This window comes from Falco punctatus (assembly GCF_963210335.1).
Source record: "Falco punctatus genome assembly, chromosome: 2".
NCBI lineage: Eukaryota > Metazoa > Chordata > Aves > Falconiformes > Falconidae > Falco > Falco punctatus.
The window spans coordinates 2,901,855-2,919,205 of NC_137581.1; the positions used below are offsets into that span (position 1 = coordinate 2,901,855).

Sequence of the window (17,351 nt, forward strand, 5' to 3'; positions counted from 1 at the left end):
AAAATTTCAGCCTTGAAAACCATTAAGTGACCTGTGGAAATGCAGGCCTCCTTAGGACAACAGAAACACGCAGTACAAATACGCCTATGTTTCATTTTGCTTTCCAGTTCTAGTGGAAGCAAATCAGCTGTTCTGTAACACGCTGCTACCACCACAGTCAGTTCTGGTGCTTAAACTGGAGTCCCACCGTTATAAATGCTGGTGAGCTGCTGGTCAGGCACTCTGCACAACAAATTTTTCTTTGGATCGCTCTTGGTGATCTCACCAGTTGCAAAACAGCCTAAAAATTGTATGATTCAGAAGACAGTGGTAAGTTCATGTTTTTACCCTAGTAGCTTCGTGAGGAGAATTCTGAATCCTGTCGGTGCCTGGGAAGATTAAATTTAACCTCCCATTTTCTGGATTTTGTTGGGCGTGAAGGAGGAAGAAGAGTTTGAGTTTAGTAAACATGAAGAGACTCTTGATGAATGTTCTAGAGGCCAAAGAGCTGTTCTACATTTTTTTTACTTTACCATCAAATGAAGAAACATGGGGTTCTGCCCCCCATAATAGTAACAACTCAAGCATCATATAGCTGTAGAGATGACATTTGAAGTATTTAAGTAGAGTCTAAAAAATGAGGCAACAGAACAGGAGATAAACTGCAAGCACAAAGAAATCATTGGGACCATGCCCACGCATTTCAGAAGCGTTATCAGCCAAAGGCCAGCCTTAGAAAAGCCTTTAGGTACCTTATACATCTGTTGATGTACACGTAGGAAACATAAATAGAAAGAAATTCCCTTCATTTTAGTAAATAAGCAAAGGTATTCTTCAGAAATGCTAAACCCATGTGTTTGTACGCAATGTTGAGGGCTAAGCTGACAATGCCCCAATAGCACTCTGAAGGTTATTTCTATAGATAACCCCTTTTCCAGTCTTGCACAGAAACAGCCCAGGAAATTCAGCGCCTCTGCAAACAGTAAGAGTAGACCCCAGGCAATATACAGTATACTCTCATTCCAGGTATCTGAGGTGTCTTTTATTTCACTACACCTATCTGTTCTCTTGTTAGAGAAGAAAATTGTAATGATAAACAGAAATGTTCCCATGACCTTAAAGATGTAATAGCAACAACTCTTTGTTTTGACGGAGAGATGACTTCGCGGTTGTAACAAAGAAAACAAAAGTCTGTTCAGCTCATGCGTTGGTATGATAAAGCCTGCTGTACTCAGAGCCGGCTTAATGAACCTTGGACACAATCAGTCCTCACTTAATAGCAGGTCTCCACTTAGTGTGTTGACAAGAGATGCAAAGTCAACAAGTTTAAGTCTTCCCTGAGCAGTGGGTTTTGGTTCATAATTACCTGGTGAATGGAGCCTGGTGGTTGTTACCGCTGATCTCTTAGGGGATGAGACAACAGGCCTGTTAGCATCCTGATCTTTTTGTACTTCTTTCTTCACGCCTTTAGGGGGGAAAAAAAAAAAAGAAAAAGGTAGAAAGAAACCCATTTTATAATTCTGTTTGCAACTGTGCAGAACTATGTCACTAAGATACATACCGGAATGGCAAAATACCAGTATTTCACCCATGGGCTTTGCACAGAATGATACTACACAGTACCTCTGCAAGCATGACTGTGTGCATGTGGCTGAGCTGACACGCACAGCACTAAAGAAGGTCAGAAGGTGCCTTACACACTATCTGGGTTCTCCAGCCACCTGCACGGTGACAAATGCCATTAAGGCACAAACAGCTACATAGGTAGCCCATCCTATCTGTTCCGAGCTCCGTGTTCTCTCTCTTTACCTTGCTGTGCATCCTCACCCTGGGCTGGAGGAGAAGCTGAGTAGGACTATGCAAAGCTGACTGAAGTTACCTGCAGGGCCCTGCTCTATCAGCTTCTTCCCCAGGTTAGGAAACTGCCTTTTCTGGTGGCCAGCTTTCCCAAGAGGGTCTCACACAGGCAAGAGACGAGCTTCTGCAGAACCAGAAGCAGGCAGGCTGTGTCCGGGCTGTGCTGGATGTGGCGTGCCAGACAGGAGAGGGGGTCTCTGCCTGTGCCCTAACTCAGCCAGGGCCAGAGAGGTGCAGCACAGGCGACGCACAGAACCGACAACACGCTGTGCAGGATACAACAGGGCCACATCATTTTCTTGATGTCCACAAGGCCGAACCAGAACCTGGTTCATGCTCATCTACGACCCAGGCACGTTCCAGGCTGTCTGCCCTCCCTCCTCTCCCCTCTGTGTGTGTAGCTCTCCACATCACTCTTGACCTCTGCATTTATCCTTTTTTTCTGCAGCCACTAATTCTTCCCACTGACAGCAGGATGCCCCAGAGCTCTTGGATTATGACCTCCAGAAACTTTGCGCTAGCCTTTCCTCTTCCTTTAGTTTTCCAGAGGGAGGCAACTGGGTGTCTGTTATTATCCCTCCCATGGCTGGAGCTCTCTGGTTAGGGGCTCAGGGTGGTCTGTCAGTTGTCCAGGCTCTGCAGCCACCGACTGCCTCTTGTACCAGGGAGATCCAGCTTCATCTGGAAGCCAGAGCGGCCACCCAAGCTCAGCCCACCCCTCTCACCCACCCACAACTCTCATCAAAATAGCTTTGGGAACCATGCTGAGTGCAGCAACGCGAAAGACCGGCCCTGCTTGTTTGCCCATGGTGTGACAGTCAAGCCACGGGATTTCATGTGGAAAACACCGAGGAAGTAAGAAGAAAGAGCAAGGAAAAGCAAATCTCTGAGACGGTAAGGTATTTTTCTGTTTGCTTTCCTTTTTTATCGTTAGTGTTTGTTGGGGGTTGCATTTTAGTCTGCAGGACTGTGTCACAGCCCCCGGACACACAGGAGAAACAGACACTTAAGGCAAACAATGTTTGCCTCATTAACTTGCCCTTCTCTTGAGTAAGTTCACAGACGGCTTGTAAGAAAATGTCAACATCCCACAGAATCTGTAGTATCTGAAGCAGGAAAACAAACTCCTCTTTTCTTGCTGGTGCTTAAAGACAGTGACAGTCCAAAAACTAATGCTCTCTTCCATTTGGCTTAATGCATATGTGGTACGTCTATTTCAATAGTGGAGAAAAGTGATAATTTTATAGGGAGATCAAAGCTTCAGGCACACTTCCTGCATGACTAGTTTTCTGCTCTTTCCAAAGCCACAGCCAGTCACAGTTGCAGTATCAGATGCATCATTCACCCTTCCACTTCCGTCTGCATCGGGACTTGCAAGCAGTGAGCTGCAGACACAGCATTTGCCGTGCACCGAGCTTCATGTTTTCTAGCACCACATCTCAGCATTCCCTTGCAGAGTTCTGTGAAGAACACGTGCACACCCACCAGCCCCGAGCCCAGCCATCTGCAGGAGGATAGCACAAGAGAAAGTCTAAGACCCTCTCTGACTCCCTTCCACCATTCAGAGGCAAATCACACCATCAGTCATCAGGGGCTGGTAAAGACTGAACTTTTCTTCATACCTTTACTTTGGTCCATCTCCATTTTCTCTGCTGTTTATAAATTTGACATGTTGAGGCTACCGCTCATTTGTGATCAATACCTTTCACAGTGAAGTGACTAAGAATATAAATTTCTTGTGTCTGCCACCTACTACACTGTGCTTTACTACAGAGCAGGACATAAAACAAGTTTATGGTGCCATTTTATCACTAAGGACCAAGTGAAAGCAACCTGAGATGGGAGCTGTGAGAGAAAAGCAGAACTTGTTTTATAAAGTACAGTTTATATTCTTACAGATTTGAGCATTACTTTTTCATGGCAATGAGGCTTTGGGTTTCTTGTGTTTCCAAATTAAAAATATAATGCACAAATGGGCCATACACCAAACTCCTCTGTAAATTTTGCTATGGCAAATGTCAAACAGGGACAATGGTAGGGAAAGTGTGTTTTCCTTTTGCTTTCAGGAGTAACAAGGGGCATATAAATACTTAACTACTTTTGGGTTTGGGACATTTTCAATAAGGAACACCTGGGGAACTAGTTCAGCTTCTTAACCTTAACCACAAAGCAAGGAACAATTCCCCGGTTAGAGCTCAGGCAGAAGAAAACAGAGCAAAGAGGCAAAGCCGCCCAGCAAGCCCCATTGTTCCGCAGGGGGCAAGGTGAGGTCTGCGGAGAGCAGCAGGAGCCACAGGCAGGTGCAGGCAGCAGTGCCTGGCAGGGGCGGCTGCATGGGCGACATCGGCCCTGGAAGGTGGGAGATCAGCAGGGCGAAGGTGGAAATAGTATCTCAACAAGGACAGAGGAGTAGGATTAATAGCAAGAGTGGGAAATGAGGATAGCCACCCTCCTTCAGTTTACAACATCAGGAGAGCTGCCAAGATCTGGTAGGGGCAGCAATGCAGCAACTGGGGAAGCGAGGAGGGGCTGCGTAGCAAGGGAAGAGCCAGTGCACCTGCTGGGAAGGGTACGGAGAGAGGGGCACATGCAGCCAGCAATTACTCAACTTCTCCTTCACAAGTAGAAGGGTCCTGGTGGCCTCTCTGTGGCCCTCATTAGCAGGGAGGGATTTGGGAAGCATGCAGCTAGCAAAAGAAAGGACAGTCCGCAGGAGCAAACCGTTCCCGTTCTGCTGAGCTCAGCAGCCCCAGGGAAATCTTAGTTGCTTCCAAAGCTTTCAGTGAGCAGGAGCGTGCTGCGGCTGGACTAAGGCTTCCAAACAGAAATGACCTTACATGTTTAAAACCTGTGTCTCAGCCTGAACTTTCTTGGCCTCAACATACAGCTGACGGGTCTTTTTGTAACTTTGCTGACTGGGATATCATCAGTCAGGCACAACATCTGCTGTCGCTTAAGAAGAGAAGCTGTTCCAAGTGTCCTGAGGGGAGCAGACCATAAGAAATGGCTGCACGGTGTCTAACCCTGTGTCCTGTTGCCAGTCGTGGCCACCAGCAGGTGCCTGGGGATGCAAAGCCTCCAGTGACACCTCCTGGTATGCACTCTTGCCACGAATGTGCAGCTTATGGACCTCTCCAGAGGGATTCAGGAAAATCTTTGCATTTAATAGCTCGACAGGATTTCCTGTCCAGGCTTTTACACAGTGTCCTCTTGAGATCGTGTAAATGGCCATCATTCATAGCATCCTACAGCAAGGCTTCCCACCAGTTTAACTACATATTGTATAAAGATTCACCCTGTTTTGTTCAGTGTGAACTTGCTTCCTGTGAGCTTCATTGGCTGAACCCTAATTGTCCCACAGAGAAAGAAAATAAACAATAAACTTCTCTGGCTATTTATGGTTTTATATGCCTCTGTCACATATTGGAGCTTTTCTGGGCTGAAGAGTCCTGGTCTGCACAGTCTTCCTTCACATGGAAGATACTCCATACCCGTGATCTTTGCTGTTCTCCTATGAGCTTTTTCCCACTCTGTCTTTATGAGATGAGGCAAATAAAGCAACACATTTAATAACTGGGTGCAAAATACATTTAAACAGTTACTCAGTTTTGTTAGCAGCTTCTGCAGTCCTTGACAGTTGCTCCATCCTGAATAACTTCATATTATTTGTAAAGATTGATACCTCATCTGTCATTGATACCTACTCCTAAGTTGCTCATGAAGGTGAAAAACAGCCTTCTGACCATTTACTGAATGTTTACCCTTATCTTCTGTTCCCTGTCTTTTACCCAGTTATTTAACCATGCAACTGCCTTCCTCCTTGTAATGTCTGAATTTCCTTAAGAGCCTTTGGTGAAGGACCTTGCCAAAAGCCTTCTGGAAAACCAGCAGTCAAGCCTCTATCAATATGCTTGTCAGCTCCTAGAACCTGCAGGTTGGTGAGACAGGACTGCTCATCACAAAAGCCACACAACTCTGGCTCGGTATCTGATATAATGGTCCAAATCCGCATTAGATACAAATTAAACTTCTAAGATAACACCAAAAAATCCCAGACATTTGATGTGCGGAAGGAAGAAGACAGAAACAGGGCAGTCAGTAATACTATTGGAGAAGTGCTTCAGCAGAGATGGTGAAAAATTATGGAGGATTAAGAAATATTTCAGATGGAAATAGAAGTAGCAGTGATGAAATTTAACTTGGAGCAAGTAAACACACGTTAGCCTAAAATAATCCCATACTTCAATTACTGAGCACAATTACTGTGCTCTGAGTAGGCAGAACCTCTCCCTAGGAGCAAACATAAATAGCAATATCGATTTCTGCCCAGCCTCCACCAGAAATTACAGAAAATACAGATAACACATTTTTTAAATGAGCAGAGGAAAATCAAACATATGACATCTTTATATTCTTCAATGCTACTGTTGTATTTGAAATGCTTTGCTAAAGCAAAGATTTTAAGACACAGGGACTAGCTGAAATGGTAGCAGGAAAAATAAGCTTTAGAGTTCCTTTTACTGTAACATTTGGCAGTGCGAATGGAGAGAAAGAAAAGGAAAGAAGCGGCATGTTTTACAATTATTGGGAAATATATTTAACATGTGTAAGTAAACTGTGGGATTCACTGCTGCAGGAGGCAAAATGTCTGTGATGACCTTGAATGATTAAATGATACATCCCAAAATATCGTGAAGGAAATCATATGGGCAAGGCCACAAACAGGAGTCAGAAAAAGATATTCCACATTAATCTGTAATATTAGAGAACTGACTAACAACAATAGGAATTATTGGTCCTTGAGGAACTTTTCACTGGATGGATCAGAACATGGTGTGTGGGGGGTGATTTTCCTTTTGAAGATTGCAAAGTAATAAATATGAAATGTAAAAAAGTTTCTATTTTTCAAATGCTAACTTAACCCCCCCTAAATTATAGAAGCAGCTAAGCCAAGCAATGTGTGATCAGCCAGCTAGTTGTCTGCAATATTTATGGGTGTCATGGGAATAACAGTAAATGTCAGAACTGAATGTATGCTGTCATGGCCACTAATGCAAAGTCACAGCAACTTAATTCTTCCGGTCTGCTTGTTAGTGATACAAGGCTTAAAATGGTTTTAAATGCATTTAGAGAGTTCTTTGTTAAAAACCTTATGAATGTCCAAATGCTGGCATGTTCAAAAGATTTTTGGAATAACGTATTATGCTAAACTGTCTGAGAATGGCTACGCATCATTGTAAGTATCAGCCTGGCTTACTCATCTCCCAGACACTGTGAATTTGGACAATGAAGCCAAATCCAGAATTCTCATTTTGTTGTACCTGCCCTGACTTCAGTGGAGGACCTTCCTGAGCATGATCACAGCACTAACTGAATACAGGAACTTAAGAGCACATTCTGCGCGACACACACACACACCCACCCCACATCCCTCAAAATAGAAAATCAGACAAAATTCCTGACAATGTGTGCAGAAGTCCAGATTTGGTCATTCTACAACCCTGGCGAAGAGTGAGCTACCAACTCTTCCTTGAAGATGATCATACTCTGATCTTATAGTCACTGATACATGAGAGTTTCAAAGATGTGTAAAGAGAACAATGAATTTCACTGCAACAATGATGTAGCCAGGAGATAGCTTTTAAGGGCCAGATTATGAGAGTATGTAACAAAGCCACTGACTTCCCTATTGTCATATTGTGTTTGTCATTTTACATATTGTCTTATTACAAGAATGGTAATTTTTCATTTCTGTGATTGGTTTGTGAGGAACAAAACTTTGGGTTTATCTTGCCTGAGGTAATTCAGATATTTACCCACCTGGATCTGAAATATCTATGCTCTTACGATCCAGCCACTTGTCCTACATCTTGGGAACACTTCAAAATTTTTCCAAAGTATGTCAAAAAAGACGATCTGTGTGAATGAATAATTACAAGAAACAGTCATGTAAGGCTTGTCCTACCCTTAAAACTTTTTGTATCAGAAGATGCTTATCTAGCCAAACTGCTTTGCAACTCAGGCTGACCAGAGCACACCCGTTGCTACCGTAGCTCAGCTGACAGATAGGATCTTATGAAGCTGCATTAGCTTGGTGGATTAGGACCACCAACCAAATTCCTGCGCTCTGCACCCCAAAATCACGATAGTAGTACATGAATTTTTGGGAGCATGAATTTATAGAGCACTCATCTTGATAAACATCAAAGTCATCAACCCTCTTTCCTCCACAGACAATGGAGTAGAGCCCTGTGCTGGGAGCCCTCACCAGCATCTTCTGGTTCTCAAATGCTGACTTAGGGGGGCTGCCTGTCCTTGGAGCGAGTGTGCCCTGGGCTTGGGGGGTGTCACCTCGGTACCCTTCCTGCCCCCCCACCCTACCCCCGCAGACTGCTCACCCATCAGACCCCAATTCACAGCACAGAAGGGTGCTGTCTGCATCCTGCTGACCCCACACCAGGGAACAGCAGGGAGTGAAATGAAACCGGTTTTATAGAGGGTGCAATTAAAGGAAGCAAGAAGTTCATCATCCCCCTTTAACAGGTGGTGAGTTTACGTAAGCTGCTCTGATGACAGAACTGCTGTGCAGTTGGATAGCCACAGACTTCTGAACTTTGTGGAAGATAGGTCTTTGGTTTACATTTTGGTCACAAAGGATTTTTCTTCCCACTGAAAAAACACCCCAGTAACTTATAATAGTATTTAAATGCAGTCGTTTTAGTACTGGTGAACACTCCGCAACAGACTGACAGCATGATAGTCTTAACAGGTCTATCTTGTAGACATCTTTCTAATTTCTCAGAATATATTTTACAGTATTTCTTAGTGTAATACTATTATCTTCAACCTCAGCTTTTAAAAAGGTTTTGGGGGAAAAAAAATCCTGCAACAAAATTAGAAAATTCTAACATGTTTTATGGCAACAGTTTTAAATGAAACTGTTTCAGTGTTGAAAATCCATTAGAAGTGGGACAAAACCTCCCAGCATAAAGACGACTATCTAGGGATTCAATTACTGAAACTCCTTGCAATCAACTTATTTCAGTGGAATATTCTTTTTTCAAGCTTACAAGAAAAAAACATTCTTGAAACGAATCCGAGAAATCAACATCAAAGTTTCTCTGCATCACAAAGCAATAAGGCAATTTAATACGGTATTAACACATGAAACAGATGTTGACTATGCTTCTCAAAGATCACTTAAAACAGAACTGAGAAAAATGGGCTGATGATATGTTCTTAGGCTTCTGTTCTAAAATTGTCATGTTCCATAGTTTCAGATGAGTCAGCTGAGTAGGAAAGTTGGTTGTCTTGTACTGTGCTTGTGCTTCCGGACCTAATCCCATCCCTAATTAAAAATAGAGATTATTTGCCAAAATTTGTCAGATCTGAAAACAGTTTTGAGTTTAATCTTATCTGACTTATTAGCAAAGCATCTAGGTCCTTCTTTCCTTCCTAACTAAGATGAAATGGATAGAAATACTCAATGTTTACTTACGTTGATCCAGAACAAATTAAAATGTAGTAGTATAAGACTCTGTCTTAGCTGCGTTACAAGAGGTCTGGAGCTCAAAGATTTGTATTGCTATACATTCAATAAGAAAATAATACCCATCCTTCTGTACTAGCTAATTATTTCTTTAGCTAGAAAAAAAATGTAAGAAAAATCACTTTTCTTCCAAAATGTTAATTCTCTAGGGAATGTTTCTCAACGGTTCTTTGTTATCTTCCTAACAAAACTGAAAATAATTACAGCAACACTTCTTACCACTCACAAATCTAACATGCCTATAATCATGGTAAGAACAGTTATTTTCCAGCTTTGTATTATATATGTACATTCCTCTTATGCATTTAGAGGTGGACATTTTCAGCCCAGGAAGGGTGACTGTACGTAGCATGTCTGGCCTTCCGCAAATTACAGGCTTGATAACGTAAACTGGTCACTTCCTCAACTAACTGGTAGCTGAACAAAAGCACACATTGATTTACATTTTCCAAGTGATGAAAAATCCTCCACTTAACCTGGTAAAACCTTCCAGGGATTAAGTGCTGCCTTTACTAACAGTGGTATGTCCTTGGATGGTAGTCAGGGTCAGCACACTGCATGGAAATGCAGCTGTCCTTGCCCTGACATACAGCAGACAAGCTAACAATAACATTTTTGTTCAGCTCTGCAGAATCAGTTTGCAAAATGTGTAATCTACATCGTTAAGTTGGTAGGGGGTTTTTGTACTATATATATATGTATAAGCAAGGGAAATGTAGAAAACTAGGAGGTTATTACAAAGGGTTGGAATGGAGGTTAAGCACTGGCAGAAGAGGATTATGAATTTCTGGCAAAGGCCCACCTTCTCGTCTGTACAATGGACACATCGCTGGTGTCCCGCAGCAGGGAAGGAGGAAGAAAGCTAGCTGCAGAGAAAGGCACAGCTGTGGGAGAGGCAGACACCAGAGAGTAACTGCCATGGTACATGGCAAATAGGGGCGTGCGGGCTAACAGCAATTTGAGTTCACATGGGTGAAAAAGAAGGAAAGCACTGAGTCCATATGTCAATGACACAAATTAGTAATAAGCTATTTATTCTTGCAGCTCCCATCACCTTTGGCTAATAACAATCTTGGACAGTAAAGTAACAATTAAAGCCCTCAGGACCAAATTTAACCCACTGACCAAGAAGTGGCAAATGAACCCAGTCTTGTGGCTGAAGTCAAGAATGGCCAGTGGTACGAAAGGGACTGCTGTTTCTATGTGTTAGTTTTAGGGAATCATGCTCTGCATTTCAGTTATGGACGACGTATTGCTGGCTCTGCCCTGATTTACGGATGATACACTAAAAACCTCACCTGTCCCACCATCAGGTAGTCATGGTCTTCTGGCACTCTTGCTGCACAGGGGGAGAGAAACCCAAATTCATTTCACTGAAGTAATGCAAAAGACAACCTCAGGAATGCCGAGAAGAATTTTTTGTGAAGTGGACATTTTTCTGGATTTTTCAGATTTGCATTCAGTATGCTTTACTTAAGTTTTAGCTGTTTGCACTGAGCAACATAATTCTTAATAAATTATTACCGAGGGGAAAAAAAATGCAAAGCCTCTTGGGAAGATGACAGCATGAGCTTACTAGAATCGCAGGCCATTAATTCCTTGGGTAAAGCAACATCCTTCTGTGGTGCTGGATTTTAGCTTTGATGACAACATTGACAAAATTTCTGCTTCTGGTTTAATTTGAAGTGTGAAACTCTGTTAGCAACCCTGCCCAAACATCATTTTCCTCACTTCAGCTATGCGGAAGAGCAGAGGGATATTACTTTCAGTTTAAAACCAGGAACAGTTTCCCATCAGTTTATTCAATTTTGCCCCCTTTATGGAACTGACTGCGCTTTTGCTTGCCTTGGTGGTTAGGGGCTGTGCTGTAAACCAAAGCAATAAGGACGACTTTAGTTAAAGAAGAGGTTTGGGTTTGTACCTTCTTGCTAAGAAATCTTACGACAACTCCAAGATAATGTATTTGAGGTCACGAAACACACGGGTGCTCAGTCTTCTCACTACTGTCTTGCTTTGAGGGCAGCCAAGACAGAGGAATGTCATTTCCTTCCGCCACTGCTGGTGACCTGTGGACAAGATGCAAGCAGAGAGAGAGATCACCGCGCTCTTCCTTCCCCGGCTCCCTGCTCTTCTTTGCCTGTTGGTTCATAGCAGATTCCTGTTCTGCAGCGGTAAGGATGGTTCTGCTGGTTCCTGCAGTCTGCCTGCAGTCACAGCTGACAGCACAAGGCTGAGGAGAGGGCAGATCTGCACCAGTGCAGCTCAGGCACCGCCTCAGAGCTGTGCCAGCGCACAGTGCAAGCACTCGCAGTGACAAAGGTGCCGCTTAAGAGTTCTGGTCTTTGTGAATATAGCTAATCTTGTTCTTTTTATTCTTTCCTCTCTTTTTTCTTCACACACACGCACACCCCCACACCCTCCCTTAGCCAAGTAACATTGTGGTACCCAAAACATCCTGTGGCAATTAGTTCCCCGGTTTCCCTGTGATTAAGTACCTGATTTGATTTCTCCTATTTGAAAACCTCCATTAGCCGTGCTTGCCTCCTTTACACTAACTACAACTTCACTACCTATCTTTTTATACAATAACCGCCCCTCTGAAGATTCCTTCTTCAGCATTTCCTTCCGCTGAAGCTAGTTCTTATCCTCGCTGCTGATTTTCGCTGCCCCATTTTAACCCCACCTGATCTGTTCTGGTGTGGGGATCAGAACTGCACAGGTCTGGGGGGTTTTAGGGCAAATGTGACACAATTCCCGATTTGTTCCGCGTTCCTCTGCGCTCCTGATAAATTTGCTTTTCCTTTTGTGAACTGGCAGCGGTTTTTAAGCCGACACTTTGCAACACCTGCTCTGCCGGCAGCATTCCTCCCGGCGGGGTAAGCACCAGCCCGGTGCACCCCCGGCACACGGAGCAGCTCCCCAGCCCCCCGCTGCCCGCGTCCCCCTCTGTCCCCCCCGTCCCGTCCGCCCCCGCCGCCCGCACCCCGCGGCAGCCGCGGCGGCCCGGGCAGGTCCGGCTGCTCGGCAGAACCCGCCCCCGCCCCGCCCCCCCCTGGGATTCGATGTTGTGTCACGTGGCGCTGCGCCCCGCCCCCCTTCCGGCGCGCCGTCCCGGGGCGCCGGGCAGCCATGGCGGGGTGCGGGGCCGCGGAGCGCGTGTTCCCCGCTCTGCCCCGCCTGCAGCCGCTTTCCACGGCCCGGCGCCCACCCGCGCCGTGGTTCAAGGACCTCCAGGCTGCCCCCGGGACGGCTCTGGGCTGGCAGCGGGGCCGCCCCGAGCGGCAGCTTTCGGCCCCGGGCCTCAGCCGCCCGGTCGCTCACAGAAGCTACGGGAGATGCTGGTGGCAGCGGAGCTGAGGGGCCGGCGGGGTGAGGGGGCCGACGGGGCGGAGGGGGTGGCGGAGGGGGATGGGGGGGCTGAGGGACGTGGCCCGGCTGAGGGGCTTGGGGAGCTGAATGGACGGGGGGAGCTGAGGGGGATGGCGGGGCCGCGGGGGAGGGCGGGGCCGCGGGGGATGGCGGGGCCGAGGGCGGGCCGGGCTGCGGCCGTGCCGTGCCGAGGGACCGGGGCGCTGCGCGGACCAGCGCCGCGGCGGGGCTGAGGGCCGGGGGCCGCGCGCGGCAGGCAGCGCCTCGCAGGCGGGGCACGTGCCGTTCGGCGCGTGGCGGGGGAAGCGGAGGCCGCGCGGGCGGCGGTTGAGCGCGGCGTTGGTGCCACCTACCGACACGGACGCGTCGCAGCAGCCCGTCCCCGTCAGTGCTGACACCTTCCCCGCCAGACTGTGGCGGCTGGTCAGCAGCCCGCGCTGCCGCTCCGTTCGCTGGGTGCCTCCGGCCAGGGGCTGCTCATCAACCAGCCGCTCTTTGGGTGCGAGCTGCTGGGCGCCGGGCCGGCCGTCGCCGCGCAGCCGGGTGGCGACGGGGCAGCGGCAGCCGCCGGTTTCAGCAGCTTCATCCGGCAGCTCAGTCTCTATGGCTTCCGCAAGGTGGGGATGTTGCCGGGGAGCAGTGTGGTGGGGCCCGGGCCTGGGCCGGGCCCAGAGGGTGGACAAGGCAACGGTGGCAACTGCACCGGGCCCTGCATCACTTCTGCAGCCCCACTTCTGCCGCGGCCGCCACGACCTCCTCGTCCACCTGAAGCGCCTGACGAAAGGCAACAGGGCGAAGATGGCAGCGGGCCTGGCTGTGACCAGCCGCCCACCCAACCGCTTCCAGCGCTTGCTCGGCACGCCGCTGAACGGGCAGCCGCTGCCTCCGCCCTCGACGCTCAGCAATGCCAACAGGCCTGGTGAGTCGGAGTGGGCCATGTGGGGTCTTGGTGGGTTTTTGAGAAGCGCTGGGTGGCATGGGATTTGAAAATCAATGCTCTCCTGAGGGAGAAGGGTTACCTGTCCTTGCCGGTGGCATCTCAGTTCACCTGGTGTAGGGAAGCTGTTGTTGTTTATGCAGGTAGATCTGCTGCCAGTAAGCATGAGTAGCATGGTTCACATGTATTTCAGGCTGCCTGTAGACTACAGTACAGTCTCTGTTGCGTACTACACTAAGAACACCCTTGCTCGATCTCTGGAGCTGGCACAGCTCTACCAGATGAACGTTACTGCTTCTTGCCCGTCAGTAAGGATGCCCATCAGTAGGGATGCTTAATAAGCTGTCATTAAATGTGTGTGAAACAGTGAGTCATGTGAAGTGGTAACTAGAGCATCCTGTTAGTTTTGTGCAAAGGAGACAAGACCTGGTAGTAAGATTTTTGTCAGTTGTCTCCTGAAAAAGAATTCACAAGCTACGTAGTTTTTAAAAGGGATTGAATGAGTAGGTGAGAGCTAATTAGAAAATAATACTGCTGAAAAGCCCTAGAACGTGTTTTCTTTCTTTCTAACCCTCTTTGAGAGGATCTGAGTTTTCCCAAGACAAGTGTGAGCCCTCAGGATTACTCCACAAAATTTGTATCGGCCCTAAAGCTTTGTAGTTGGCGCTGTGTAAGGAAGATGTGAATATCTTGCTTTGCAGTGCTCTTGGGCTGCTGCCAGAAGAGCACTCCGGCTTCCCATTCCCTTGGTGGCATGTTAACTGTCATCTTCCTTGCAGCTGATACTGCGCTGAACCAACACGTTGCTGTGATCGGAGAAGACTTTAATAGCCTATTTGTGGCTGGCTCTTGGACCCGAGTGATGCACCCCATGGGTGCAGAGCTGTAAGGCGCGGTGTAGGAGAAGCGGCAGGACTGTGCGACCAGGAGAAGGGGAGAAGCAGTTGACGGTACTGCTCTCTGCAGCACCGGCTGGCATTTAGAGCAGAGTAGGGTATCCCCATACTCTTGGTTACTGTGTTTAGGGTAGGAACTGTCATCTAATTCAAGTGGTGTTTTCAGTGATGTGTGTGGAACTGCACATGCAATACCAAGAAGACAAAATGAAGCATCTGAGAAGGGATGGAACTTATTTCAGTAGGGAGGCTAGGAAGCATTTAAACTAATGATTTGATGTTAACCTTGTTAAGGCTAAGATGAGTCATTGCAGACTTCAGTGACATGTGGTTTGTCTGATGTAATGCAGACCATTGGTAAAGGAAATTATGAGAAAGAGATGACTCTCTCATTTTTTGTCCTCTGTTTTTATGGCTGCAGTTTCAGAGTTTTTGCTCTAGGAGTCTCATTTTCTAGAAAGACAGAACAAGGAAAACACTGGGGTTTCTATGCAGTCAAGTTCTGACAGGCTGACAATGCACTGTGCGCTCTGTACTGACTGTTCAGGGGCACGTCTGTTCCCAGTGTCTTGCAGGGTGTAACGCTCTGTTAAACATTAAGGAACAATTCCTGGACAGCAACTGGAGGTTGGTAACTTGGCATCCCGTGGTGTCTTGTTTACGTGTTAGAACTAGATAATCTTCATGTCCCTATCCAAAGGTAAAATATAAACAAAAGAATTTTCATACCCCTGCTCCTTCTCTGTTTATAAATGGTGAAAGTACTGAACAGGAAATAAACGGTCCTATACATTAAGTCTTAGCAAATCTTCAGGGTCAGCTGGTATTTATTTAGCGATTCTTAATGGTTAAATGTGAACTTGCAGAATAATGACTGTATGTTAGTGATTTCTTGAATTAGTTTTCATCAGAGGAGTGCAAGAGGTAAATGTGAGGCTATTTTTAAAAAAAGTCCTTTTGAGTGAGAATTGGAAACTACAGGTCTGAGAAAGCCTGGCTTCTAGATAAACCCCATTGACGTGAACCATCCTGAAACTCGTAATTCTCATGGCTAAATGCAATCCTGCAGGGGAGTCACAAATGCAGTAGTTCTTGCAGAAATCAATGAGCACAGGCGTTTGCGGTGTTACTGTCAGTGTTTCCACAAAGTCACTAAAACAGAAATTGAGCTGTCATGGTATAAAAGCAAATACCATTTCATGAAACAGTAACCGTCTGAGAGAGGAAACTATAAAATAATAGAGAAGAATAAAAGGGCTCTCTAGGAAATAACAAAATGGCAAAGTCTGGGATATTTTAGTCTGCACTGAACTAGTTGAGCTGACTGCGAAAAAATTGGCTTTGAAATTTTTTTCTTGACCAAATAAATGACTTGTCATAAAGTACTTGCAAAGTCCTTTGGAGGATTTTGACATTGCCCTTCCCTTAGCTGTTTGTGAGCTGTCAGTAGTGGAGTTTGGTCAAATCTTGCTTTATGATGTCCCTTTTTTAAAATGTATTGTCTGATTTAACACACCGTACTTTCAAAATTGCTTTTGTTTGGTTTAGTAAGTTACTACACATTTTGATTTATAGCACGTTTCTAAATATGGGTAACTCGTTACTGCCAGTTTAAGGAGATTTTGAATGCTACGCAGACACCTCTGTGTTGGCGCTTCGCTCGTGTGCCACACAGCAGTTACTGCATGCTTGGGTCTAAGAGTACAGTCTCCTTTCTGATTAAGTACGCTGGAGCAAAGGTCGTCTTCCCAAATCATGTTGTAGAGCCTTGGCTCCTCATATTGCCTTTCTTTGACTGTGAAAACTCCTTTCCTTAACACTTGTTTCGCTTTATTTTGTACCCACTGCAGGACTGCTGACTGTAGGACAGTTTCATCAACTTTACGGTCAAGGTGTTTTCTCTTCTTACTCCTACATGGCAACCTCGTGCCAAGCCCCCAGCACTTTACCAGCACAAAGATTAGATGCGACTCCAGTCCCTTCCACTTGGATCCAGCAGGGACCACTTGGGTTGCTGCCAGGGCAAGGGGCTTCCTCAGCTTTTCCAGATAAAGGGGCTGCCTTTCCTGTACTCCAGACACTTCCAACAGGAGCCACGTACACACTCCAGCCTGCGGCTTCTCTTCCGCCACTTCAGCAAGGGACCCAAAGCGTTGCCACATCCATTGCAAATTGCAGCAGCTCTGCATCTTCAGTGCCATACTCACAAGCCTGCTATCCAAGAGGTATGAAAAAAAATTTCTGCATTTGCTTTTCAAAAACAGATTTTAAAGTGAGACTTTCAAATATTTTTCTACAATACTCTGCCATGTGTATATCTCAAGTGAGAACTAGAAAGTGTCAAGTCTAAAAGGAAGATGGACCTAAAGCAAAAGGAGTTTCTGTTTGGTATTCGTGTCCTTCCTCCAGATTTTGTGTGTCCCCTGGTGATTTTCTGGATAGCCTTTCTGTTGAGGTAAAAGGCAAGGAGAAGAACATTTGTCCAAAACTAGTCGGTGTGAGGCTAACTTTCATTTTTGTTTTTTTAATTAAGCAAAACTTGGACAATGATATTAAAGCACTGAGACCTTGTTAAGAAGTAGTATCCTAGGCCTTGGTCTCATGTTTTTCCAGGTTAAGGTTTTAAACTCAAAGATCAGTCAAAAGTATTGTGCAGAACAGGGGTCCTCAAACCTTTTAAACAGGGGGCCGGCGCGCGGATTAGATGGCAGGAAGTCATCTGCGGCTGCTTGGTTTCCCCTCTCTAACCCCTGGCGGGGGTGGT

At 46.2% G+C, this 17,351-nt stretch overlaps 1 protein-coding gene across 1 annotated transcript in view; it reads left to right on the forward strand.

Annotated features, from left to right (window-relative positions):
* Positions 1–13,332: 13,332 nt before the first annotated feature.
* LOC308059219 (heat shock factor protein 5-like) overlaps positions 13,333–17,351 on the forward strand; it is a 40,259-nt gene continuing 36,240 nt past the window's right edge. The window contains exons 1-3 of the mRNA XM_080376209.1: positions 13,333–13,371; positions 13,481–13,673; positions 16,438–16,812. Coding sequence (XP_080232335.1) covers positions 13,553–13,673; positions 16,438–16,812 — 496 coding nt within the window. The 5' untranslated portion in view covers positions 13,333–13,371; positions 13,481–13,552. The remainder of the gene's footprint in view (positions 13,372–13,480; positions 13,674–16,437; positions 16,813–17,351) is intronic.